General features: G+C 40.7%; 1 protein-coding gene across 1 annotated transcript in view; it reads left to right on the top strand.

Moving 5' to 3' along the window:
• Window positions 1-464: 464 nt before the first annotated feature.
• LOC123691679 (fat-like cadherin-related tumor suppressor homolog) overlaps window positions 465-12840 on the top strand; it is a 79147-nt gene continuing 66771 nt past the window's right edge. The window contains exons 1-6 of the mRNA XM_045636195.1: window positions 465-513; window positions 1716-4766; window positions 4870-5149; window positions 5327-5433; window positions 5536-5746; window positions 5917-6113. Coding sequence (XP_045492151.1) covers window positions 1731-4766; window positions 4870-5149; window positions 5327-5433; window positions 5536-5746; window positions 5917-6113 — 3831 coding nt within the window. The 5' untranslated portion in view covers window positions 465-513; window positions 1716-1730. The remainder of the gene's footprint in view (window positions 514-1715; window positions 4767-4869; window positions 5150-5326; window positions 5434-5535; window positions 5747-5916; window positions 6114-12840) is intronic.

Genomic DNA, 12840 nt, shown 5'->3' on the forward strand with positions numbered 1-12840 from the left:
CCGATGAAGAAGTATCACTTCAAAAATCTTAACTTTCATCATTAATTAATTTGAATTGAACCTAAGACTACAAACAGCACAGAATCGATCGTATTAGTTAGTTGACTCGCATAGTAAAAGAAAAATGTGCAGATATTAAAACAATAATTTAAAACTATAATATACTAGGTTTCCGCCCGCGGCTTCGCCCGCGCAGGCAAAGAAAAACCCGCATAGTTCCCGTTCCCGTAGGATTTCCGGGATTGCGTCATTTTCCCGGGATAAAAAGTAGTCTATGTCCTTTCTCGGGTATTAACATATCTCCATACCAAAATTCATGAAAATTAGGTCAGTAGTTTAGGCGTGATTGAGTAACAGACAGACAGACAGAGTTACTTTCGCATAAATTATAATATTAGTATGGATTAATTAAAATATAATGATATTATTATGGCTCAATTATAAAAGTACTATCCTTTTATTTCAGATTTGGTCGTCACTCACGCAACTTCAGTGTCGTCTCAACTACATGAGGTAATTAAACATCGATACTACCAATACTAGCTCAAACCAGTTTCACACAGAATCTCGTTTTCCCTGGCGCGCCTGCATACTGAGTGACCACTGACCACTAGACTACACACGAGGTGTTTTATTGTATCTTTTGTAAGCGCAATAATAACGATTAAGAAACTACATTCAACATAATACTTAGTGTGATAATAGTTATATTATCTAGACACGCGGCAACGTTCAAGCCAAGTTCAATCCCATTTTTACATTTATGTTTTTTGGTGGGATTATTTATTACAAATTATTTTTGACAAAAATGGCTATAGTTTGGGTATATGTACAAAAATAATTATCAAAAGAACTATATTTTCCTAGATATTTATTTTATTAACACGATGAAGTCTGTATAGAAAATGAAATGTAATTTTAATCGTTGAGCCTATTTTTCGATTTATATGGGATATTGTTTGGAACGCCTGAACCCTGAATGTTTTTTTTTTTTATTTTATTAATTATAGTAGCATTTGTAAGACGAAAATCTATTGTGCCGTCTAAGATGCATTGCATTTCACATTCATTACACGGTTTTGTTTCGGGGGTCAACCCCATATAAGGCCGAAGCGATCAGGTATAAATACAAGTGATAACTGCGTTAAAAACAACTGACATCAAACTTGCACTTGCAAAAATGCCCATAAATAAAAACTACTGGGCCTATCCGAATAAAATTTTTATGGGACCAATTCGACACCATCCCGCATCGAACAAAAAAAGAATCACGTAAATCGGTTCAGAAACCTCGGAGTAATCGGTGTACATACATAAAAAAAAACGTACCGGCCGAATTGATAACCTCCTCCTTTTTTTGAAGTCGGGTAAAAATAATTTAGTAATACCAGTACTTAATACTTCGATCGAGTGTTATCAAATAGATCGAGTGTTATAAAGCTTTAAGTTTCATAGGTATTGTATAGGTATGTATATACATAATATATGTATATGGGATTTATATTATATGATGCAGTTACTTTGACTGATAAGTCCGTTTCACAAACCCTATCCATCTACCCTTAATATCCGCAATATTTTGTTCAAGTAAAAACATAAATAACATTTGTTGCGTTTATTTAACCTTAGGCTACTCGATAAATTTTCATATGCTTCACAAATTATATAATATCAATATTTATTTAAAATTTTATGATAATGTTTTATTATTTCAGATATCCGAATGAATTATGGCGAGCGCGCGCGCGCTGCTGGTGTTGGCGGCCCTGTGCAGCGCAAGCGGCGCCGGGCCCGGCCCTCCCTCGCCTTATACGATACAGTTCCAATATCCGCTGTACAATGTGAGCATACCGGAGAACAGTCCACCGCGCACGTACGCAGAACAGCCGCCCGCCTCCGAACCGCTTGGCCTACATCTACCTGCCCAAAACATAAAAGTGCGATACCGCATCCGCCACGGTGACCGTGACAAATTCTTTAAAGCTGAAGAACGAGTCGTTGGCGACTTTTGTTTTCTATCTATAAGAACCCGAGTGGGACATTCAGATGTTCTCAACAGGGAGCGACGAGACTCATATCGTTTGGAAATTCGTGCGACCGCTTTACTCCCCGACGGTCAGCAGTTAGAAACAGATACTGTTGTCGCTGTTGAAGTTACGGACGAAAATGATCTCAGTCCTCTTTTCTATCCAACTGAATATGAGGTCCAGGTTTCTGAAGATACATCACTTCACTCAAGTATAATAACAGTTTCGGCTGAAGATGCCGACCTTGGTATAAATGGTGAAATTTATTATAGTCTTTCTGAACCAACCGATCGCTTTGCTGTTCATCCGACAAGTGGAATTGTGACAGTTACGAGGACTTTGTCATATGCAGAAAATAAACGACATGAAGTCACTGTTTTAGCCCACGACCGTGCCTCATTGTTATCTCTTGGGAAAAATGCACCATCTGCAAAAGCTTCACTAATAGTTCGTGTCCAACAAGCGAATTTATATGCCCCTGAATTACAAATTCGTAAACTACCTGAACTCCTAGAGAATTCCACAGCTGAAATATATGCAATTTTACAAGTTACCGACCGCGATGTTGGTGAGCATGGTCAAATTGCTGCTCTTGATATAGTAGACGGTGATCCAGATGGACATTTTCGAATACGCCCTTCAGTTCAAGCAAATGAGTATGACATTATAGCGCACGCATTGTTGGATCGTGAGTCCGCACCACAAGGATATAATCTTACACTGCGGGCCACGGATGCTGGTCAACCACCAAGATCATCCTACTTAACTCTACCAGTCACTTTAACTGATATTAACGATAATGCTCCTGTATTTAGCAGAGAAGTATACGAGGCTAGCATATTAGAAACAGCGCCACCAAATACGCCTGTTATAAGATTAAAAGTCAGCGATAGAGACGAGGGCCAAAATGCTCGCGTTTATATTGAAATAGTAGGAGGTAATGAAGGTAGTGAATTTTTTGTTAACCCAGAGAGTGGCGTCCTGTATACAGCAGTACCTTTAGATGCCGAGCATAAGTTTCTTTATACTCTTACAGTTTCTGCTATTGATCAAGGAAATGCTGGAACTCGGAAACAATCTTCAGCTAAAGTAAAAATATCAGTTTTAGACGCGAATGACAATGATCCTGTTTTTGAAAAAGAAGAAATGGAAGTGACCGTCGTAGAAAATGGAGTTAGTGGGGCAATTGTCGCCAGAGTTGTAGCTCGAGATGCCGATTCAGGTGAAAATGCATATATTTCGTATAGTATTGCAAATTTACAACCAGTCCCATTTGAAGTAGATCATTTTTCTGGTGCTGTGCGAACTACCAGATTATTAGATTATGAAAGTATGCGTAGAGAATATGTTTTACAGATCCGAGCAAGTGATTGGGGTTTACCGTATCGCCGACAAGCTGAAATGCGAGTCACGATCCGCGTAAAAGACGTCAATGACAATAGACCCCAATTTGAACGCGTTGACTGCGTTGGTTACTTACCACGTCGGCTTGCCATTGGCCACGAAATAGTGACGTTGTCCGCAATTGATTTCGACTCAGGTGATGTAGTCTCTTATCGTATTATTGGCGGAAACGAAGATAATTGCTTTTCACTCGACACAACAACTGGAATTTTAAGCCTTTCTTGTGACCTTAGCGATATTCGAACCGAAACTCGTGTACTTAATGTTACTGCTACTGATGGCACTCACTTTGCTGATGCAGCTACACTTACATTACATCTGGTAGGTGGAAATACGGTGGGTAGTAGCAGTGTTGATTCAAATAATCTGGAATGCCGTGATACAGGAGTAGCAAGAAGGTTAACCGAATTATTAGCGGCTGCAGAGCGCAGCAATGCTCCTCTAGACTTTACAGAGGACTTTCCTTTGGCGTCATCACGTTTTGGTGAAAATCTTCATTTTCCTGAATTCGTCGATTTTCCCGTGGAAATAAAAGTAAATGAATCTGTAGCACTTGGTACTTCTTTGGTGCGGTTACGGGCTAGAGACCGAGATCTGGGATACAATGGACTTCTCGTTTTTGCAATATCAGGTGGAGATGCAGATTCTGCTTTTCGTATTGACCCGGACACTGGAGAACTTAAAGTAATAGGATATTTAGACAGAGAACGAGAAAGTGAATATTATTTAAATATTACCGTGTACGATCTGGGTCAACCGCAGCGGTCATCGTCACGTTTATTACCAGTAACAGTGTTGGATGTTAATGACAATGCACCTCGTTTTGAGAAGACTTTAGCAAGCTTTAGAGTTACAGAAAACGCAATCAATGGAACAGCAATATTTCGAGCAAACGCAACCGATCGTGACGGCGGTGATTTTGGTCGTGTTACATACAGTCTAAGCAGCGGCTGCGAGGGGGAGTTTTGTGTCGACAAACAAAGTGGTGTAGTGTTAGTGTGTGCACCGCTGGATCGTGAACGGCATGCGTTGTACGAGCTGACAATTCGTGCCACTGATGGTGGAGGACTGAGTGCTGAAGCTTTGGTGCGCGTTGCAGTTGATGATGTTAACGATAATGCTCCAAAATTTGCACTTCCTGCTTATAGTGCTCGTGTAAGGGAAGACGTTCCAGTCGGTACACTAGTAGCTGTACTGGAAGCGTTCGACCCAGACTTGGACGCAGGAGGCCTGGTCACCTACACGCTGCCTGATCAAGATGATGTGGTATTTACAGTTGACAGTACTTCAGGAACTCTACGTACTGCCAAGCGACTTGATTTTGAAGAAAGACAGGTTAGTCATATACGAGTTATTGTTTGTTTTACTTATAAAATATGTATAATACAATTTTGAAAAATACCTAATATTTTGTCATTTTTTTTCCTTTATAATCCAGGTATACGGAGTCACAGTACGCGCCACGGACAATGGACGACCTGCGCTATGGGCAGAAGCGACACTTATCGTGGAAGTAGTAGACGTCAACGAGAATTCTCACACGCCTGCTTTCAGCGACCGTCAAGTGCTTCGAGCGAGCGTGCCGGAGGATGCCGCAGTTGGCACGCGCGTTCTTAACGCCGCAGCGACCGACGATGACCCGCCCGGTCGAGACTCACGCCTCGCTTATTATATAGTTGCTGGCTCTGGGATGGCGCACTTTTCTATTGATGATACAGGTATTAATATTTTAACCATATAAAAATGCTATTGAAATTTGTACTATGTACATGGTTTATAAAATTTTCCATAAATTCATTCTCAAAATCGTTGTATAACATAATTATACTATCAATTTTAACGTAGATAAATTATACATATAAACGTTCTATTTGAAATTGATTCATTATTCACAGGTGCTATACGAACTCAAACCCCACTGGATCGGGAGACGATCCCTCATTATTGGCTCACAGTATGCGCTGAAGACCATGGTCTTGTGCCTCGCTACGCTTGCATTCAGGTATAATATTCATCTCAACGTTTTGCATGGAAAAGGTTGGAAAAAAAGTTAGTTGTTCTCTGCAAACATAGATGCAATATTATGATTTCATTGTTGTTTCAGGTCTACATAGAAGTGGAAGACGTGAACGACATGGCGCCGTGGCCCGAGCATGCGGAGTACTCGGTGACAATCCCGGAGCACTGCGCGGCGGGCACGTTCGTAGCGCGCGTCACTGCGGTGGACGCCGACGACGCGCCCGAGCCGCCGCACCTGCGCTACTCGATCGTAGCCGGCAATCCTGACGGCCTGTTTTCTATCGATGAAAATACCGGTAATATTCAGAGTTCATACAAAAATCGGGTGTATTATTCCATTACATTTTTACACATATCTATCCTATCCATTGATAGATTCGATGTCGTCGAGATGTCGATGGCATTTACACAAAGAGAAACAACTCAATTTTACTTAGTCATTAACTGAAATATGATGTGGTGGCAGGCGTAATAGTGACAACGGGTCGCACGCTGGACCGCGAGGCGGCGGCGACGCACGCGCTGGAGGTGGCGGTGCGGGACGGCGCGCTGACCGGCTCGGCGCGCGTGCGCGTGGCGCTCGCCGACCTCAACGACCACGCGCCCGCCTTCACGCAGCGCTTCTACGACGTGCGCGTGCCGCAGCGCAACCACAACATACAAGTACACAAACACTCGCTTTTATAACTACTATGAATATATAATATTTTTATCTAGTTAATTAATTGTTACGATAAGGTTACTCTTGAACATGGTAGTAACACGAAATCTGAATAAAAATAAAATTATGTGATAATAATAATAATAAATAATAAATAAAAATCCTTATTTGCCAAAAAACATGAACTTTACAGAAATATGTACGCTGACTCCTAAACTAGAGGAACTCTGTGTCTTAGGAGCCAGCGTTCCTCCTTATAAATACAACTAAGTACAATTTTTTGAAGCAAAATAAAAATTTATTACAAAAAGCTTAAATTAAGAAAAAAAATAGATGTATTATATAGCATGTATGTGTGAGTGTGTGTGAGCGTGAGTGTGTGTGTGTGATTGTGAGTGGATGTGTGGTGTACCACCAGCAATGTAGTACATACTAGCCAGAGTCGGAAATAAAACACTCAAAAACGCTCTGACCGTATATTTGAGAGGGTTGCGGAACTACAGTACCATTTTGCTTATATCTAGTTACAAAAGAATAACACAAGCGCGATTCAAAAACACAGCTTCTACAACTAGCGTCATCTAGTATCAAATGATGGAACTAAACCATACTAAAACTTATACTATTAAACCAACGGTTTAGACATACCGCCCGCCAAGGACGAATAGTCCTTCACAATACAAAAAATACAAGTGTGCAAAAAATACAGTAATACATAGAAGCAAATACATACATCTCTTTAAAGTAACAATTATTCTTTACTTATGTACGTCTAACATAATACATATATATTTTCTTTTTTACATTTATGTTTCTCTAACGGGCAACACACATAGTTTCGAAGTCGGTCTTTGTATGTGAGAACCCCTATATCTCAATGTGACAACACGTGTCACCTTATCATTACCCGGATGTAATTTTACCACCAATCCGTACATCCATTTCGCAGGAGGCAAATTGTCCTCCTTAACTAAGACCACGTCTCCTACCTTGATATCGGGAACCTTGCCTTTCCACTTGTACCTTTGAAAAAATTGGGTTAGACACTCTTGGGACCAACGCTTCCAAAAATGCTGGACCATCCTTTGGGTTAACTGCCAACGACGCAAATTGGAAATTTTCTCGTATTCAAAATTATTATCCGGAGCCATAATCAATGTCTCCCCTATTAAAAAATGACCCGGTGTTAACGGGTTGGGATCACCTGAGTCGGAGCTAGCCACGGACAATGGTCGCGAATTGAGACACGCCTCAATTTGCACCAAGACCGTCGCCAGCTCTTCATAAGTAAGAGTAGAATCGCCGATTACGCGACGCAGATGATGTTTAGTGCTCTTTATGCCTGCTTCCCACACTCCACCGAAATTTGGAGCATGAGGAGGAATAAAGCGCCACTCTGTACCATTGTTAGCCAATGATGATGCAATGTCAACTGGCATTTGGGATTTCTCCATTGCAAACAAATTCCGCAACTCCTTAGAAGCACCTACAAAATTGGTGCCGTTGTCACTCCACAACTGAATACAACGACCTCGTCTAGCAACAAAACGTTTGAAAGCTGCCAAAAAACCTTCTGAAGTAAGATCGGATACTGCTTCTATATGAACGGCTCTTGTGGCCATGCAAACAAAGAGACAAATATATCCTTTATAGGATTTATGGCCACGACCCTTCGAAACGCGAATATTAATGGGACCAGCGTAATCAACACCTGAGTATAAAAACGGTTTTTGAGGAGTAACTCGGCAGGCAGGCAGCTGGCCCATCAATTGAGTTTTAAACTTCGCCGCGTTTCTTATGCATGGAACGCATTTGTGTATGTGAAATCGTACAAGATTTTTCAATTTGGTGATCCAATACGTTGAACGTATGTAGTTGATAGTCAGCTGGGGACCTCCGTGCATGGTGTTGGCGTGAGCATCGGCTATAATCAACTTCGCCAAGCAGGAGTCACCGTTTATAATCATCGGATGTTTGCTGCTATCCTTCAGGTAAGAATTTTCTATCCTTCCTCCGACCCTCATAATTCCTAATTCATCTATTAATGGATTTAAATTGTCAATTTTACTCTTTTTAATGATATTTTTCTGTTTCAGATTCTTCATTTCTTCAGGGTACCAGGTAAGCTGATGCTGACGGATACAACACATGGTGGCATCTCGGAGCTCTTCAGCTGAAAGGTAAGGTAGAAATTTCGTACGAGTTTCAACGGGATCCTTCAATTTCAGGAATCTTCTGCAGTAGGCGACTACTCTCACCAGCTTCGTAAAAGATGAAAATTTTAAAAATATATCTATATCTTCACAGTTCTCCTTAGTTGCAGCATGTACTCTAACCTTTCTTTCTTCCAGGTCAGTTTTAGTGCATATGGAAAGCGGTTTACCATACTGAATATCAATCTTACTTAACCAATCCGGACCGTACTTCCACAAATTATTATTAACTAGCTCAGAAGGTAGTATTCCACGTGACGCGCAGTCAGCGGGATTTTCTTTGGACTGTATATACGACCACTTACAAGGTTCTAAATGATTTAGAATTTCAGAAGTCCGGTTGGCTATGAATGTTTTCCACCGACTGGGATGGTCACTAAGCCACGCCAGGACGATGGTGGAATCTGTCCAAGCATGCAACTGTGAAATTGGTATGTTCAAAACTTCAGCTACTTCAAGTAATAATTTTGTTACCAACACCGCACCGCAGAGTTCCAGTCGAGGTATGGAGATTTGCTTGATCGGGGCAACTTTAGTTTTTGCAGCTACCAGGTGAGTTTTAATTTGTTTATCTTCAGAAATGCAACGAATATAAACCACAGCAGCATAGGCGGCATGTGAAGCGTCGCTAAACCCATGTAACTCCACAACTGTATCTTTGCTTCGGGTTTGCACCCATCGCGGTATTTGGAAATTTGTTAGCTGAAATAATTCCTCACGGTAAGTTATCCATTCACTAATAAGTTCAGACGGTAATTTATCATCCCATCCAAATCCAGTCATCCATAATTTTTGTATAAATATTTTTGCAGTGATGATGCATGGAGCGATCCAACCAAGAGGATCGTACAGTCGACAAATTTCTGATATAATTTCTCTTTTGGTTGCAGGAAGCGACGCTGATAAAAACTGAACTCTATAACTAAAGTCATCGGTACGGCGATTCCAAAAGAGACCTACTACTTTAGTCACGTCATCCTCCTTAAGTTCCCTGTCCTGTTCTATATTTCCTTCAAAACCTTCCATCACCTCCATGCTATTACTACTCCATTTCTGTAGCTTAAAACCTCCTTTACTTAACAATTCATTCATTTCTTCATATAATCGTAATGCTTCCCTTTCAGAATCACACCCGGTTAACAGATCATCCATGTAAAAGTCTGTTTTTAGTTTTGCAGCAGCTAGGGGGTAGCTCCCACCCTCATCGACTGCTACCTGTTGGAGAGCTTTGACAGCTAAATAAGGTGCACTGGAAGTGCCAAAGGTAACGGTAAGTAGACGATAATCTTGGATTTCATTATTGTCGTCTCTCCACACAATTCGGTGATAATCTGTATGCTCCCTTTTCAGCTTTACTTGCCTATACATCTTTATGATGTCGGCTATTAGGCATATCGGGTGGAGACGCCATCTCATGATTATATGACGTAATTCTGGTTGTAGTCTTGGCCCAACCATCAGGGTATCATTTAACGAAATACCATTAGCACTTCTATCTGACGCATTGAATACTACTCGCGTCTTAGTAGTGCTTTTGTCTGGTCTGACTACTGCATGATGCGGTAACCATACCGAACGTCTCCGCGTCTCTTCCGAGTCTTCCTGCACCTTTTCCATATGACCCAGCAATAAATATTCCTTCAACACTTGCGTATAATTATTCTTCAGTTCGATGTTCTTAAATCTTTTCTCTAAACTCCTTAGCCTTTGCACCGCTACACTTCGCGTATCTCCAAATTCATGCTTCACTTCGGGGCGGAAAGGTAAGTCGACAATATATCTTCCCTCCCTGTCTCTCTTAGTTGTCCTCTCAAAAATATCTTCACACGCCTTTTCTTCGATTGTCATTATTTTATGGCTTGCCAAACATGGCTCTGCTTCTATTTCCCAGAACCTTTTTAGTAGTTCGTCTTCATTGCATCCAGCGTGCATGCTGACGATCACTCTCGGTTGTTGGTGCGTTTCAGAATCTAATATTTCTGATTGAATGTGCCCAGATAATATCCACCCTAAATGCGTTTTCTGTGCTAACGGACATCCAGGGGGACCTTTTATCATGCCGTCCTCCAGTACCTGGGCATACACCTCCGCACCAAGCAACAGATCAATTTTGTTTGGGACTTCATATTTTGGATCAGCCAATTGCAAGTGCGAAAGCTCTGGCCACAACTGCACATTGACTCTCCTTGATGGAAGAAAAGATGTAAGCTTACCGAGAACGTGCGCTTGAACGACCATGGTAAACTTGGGATTATAAATTGATCTGATTTTTACTTCTACCATAGATCTTGACGCTAAAGAATCTTCCTGACCTCCTACTCCAGAAATACGAACCTTATTTGGAATTTTCTTTAGCCCAAGAGCTTGAACCGTGGATTCTGTGATGAGAGAAACCATTGAGCCTTGATCCAATAAGCATCGCAAATTAAAGTAAGCCCTACCTGTATTCGACTCCGCTTCCACAACTGCAGTAGCCAAAAGAACCTGACTATGGACATTCGAGAAACACGTCACAACATCGCGTTCAGATGTGGTTGCTGAAGAAACAACCACATTCTTTGGATGGGACTCAACATTTTTTGACTCTTCGGGGTGAAGCAATGAATGGTGTTTACGCTTACAAACCTTACATCTGGTGGATTGGCGACAGGAAAATACGGAGTGGTTGCTACCAAAACAATTAAAACATAAGCGACTATTTTGTATAAATTTATGTCTCACATCATAGTCCGACTTCGCAAACTCCTTACAATTATATAATTTATGAGTTGCCCCTTTGCAATACGGACACTTCGCCACATAAGACTGACCCGATTCAACACTATTCGTCAAAGTATTGTTCACATAAAGTACTTTGGGACTAAAACGAGGATTTTTTACGTTTACTGACTTAGTATCTAAAAACTCTAATGACCTAAACTTATGCTCCAAAAATTCTCTAAACAGAGTCAAGGTTGGTAGGTCTTCGCAATCATTTGCCTTGGACTCCCACTGCTTCCTGGACTCAGGGTCCAATTTGTGACTCATTATATAAATGATGATTGTGTCCCAACTAGTAATATCAATTCCTAGGTTACTTAGAGCACTTAAGCATTCGTTCATACTATCTAATAATTCTCTAATCGCCCATGACGATTCATGATGCAATACTTTTTGGCTCATGAAACGTTGAAGGATATTGTTTGACAAATACTTTTTGTTGTCATAACGGTTGACTAGCTGAGTCCAGGAAGCCGTGTAGTTTTTATCGGTTATTGCTGTATGTCTGAGGAGCTGTTCCGGTTCTCCCAATAAGTGTCCCTTTAAATAATGTAATTTTTGTACATCATCTAATTTATGGTTATTGTGTATTAAGGATACAAAAAGATCTCTAAAAGTAGGCCATTCTGTGTATTTTCCAGAAAATTTAGGTAAAGAAATTTCTGGTAATTTTATGACACATTTTTCTTGATACTCTCTGGAATCACTTGATTTTACCCCGGACCGACTATTACCCTTTAATTCATTCAAAGCATCTTTCAATTCCGTTTTGTAATCTACATAAAGTACTTCGGTCTCATCATATATACAATTTTTAATATAGCTAGAAGATTCTAACTCCCTCTTAGATATCTCGCTAATAATTTGGCGATGAGTATCGCAAAATGATTGCCACTGATTTTCTAATGATTCCAAACGAGTTTCAACATACGAAACAGTAATTCTTTCCTTAGGGGATTTTTTAAAATTTACTTTACCCTTAGAGATAAGCTCCTTACTATTTTCTTGAATTCTATTAAATACTTCCATTATAATATTCAGAGACTTCCGAACAACAATAAGATAAATAGACTTTATATTCTCAAACTTATTTGAAATAAATAAATTTAACTTAATATTTAAATTGCATATAAAACAAGCTAACTCACATGTATAAACTGTCTCCTCAACTCTAAAATATTTTAAGTGTTAAATTCTTTTACAAAATTTTACAAGTGTCTATTCAATACAACGAGCAAAGACTAAGTCAATATTAACATTGAAATATTCTAAGTCCAAATCTTCGTTAAAAAACTAAGTCAATGTAAACATTGAAAATATTCTAAGTGTTTTAAAGTAACTCTAATTCAATTTGGGCATGGATTCCCCGTCGCTTCACTTATTTTCTTGGACTTAAGGTCCAATTTTGATTAATTAATTAATCTTCAAAGTACTCACTGTTTCACTTCACTCACTACTTGGTAGTCCTTCTCCCTCGCACCTGTACTCCGGAGTCGGTTGACGTCACGGATGTTCTCCCTCTCGCTCGCTCCACTGGCCGCTGACGTCCCGGGTGTCCTCCCTCTCGCTCGCTCCGCTGCCCGCTGACGTCACGGATGTCCTCCCTCTCGCTCGCTCCACTGGCCGCTGACGTCCCGGGTGTCCTCTCTCTCGCTCGCTCCGCTGCCCGCTGACGTCACGGATGTCCTCCCTCTCGCTCGCTCCGCTGCCCGCTGACGTCACGGATGTTCTCCCTCTCGCTCGCTCCGCTGGCCGC

The sequence above is a fragment of the Colias croceus genome, chromosome 5 (genome assembly GCF_905220415.1).
Source record: "Colias croceus chromosome 5, ilColCroc2.1".
NCBI lineage: Eukaryota > Metazoa > Arthropoda > Insecta > Lepidoptera > Pieridae > Colias > Colias croceus.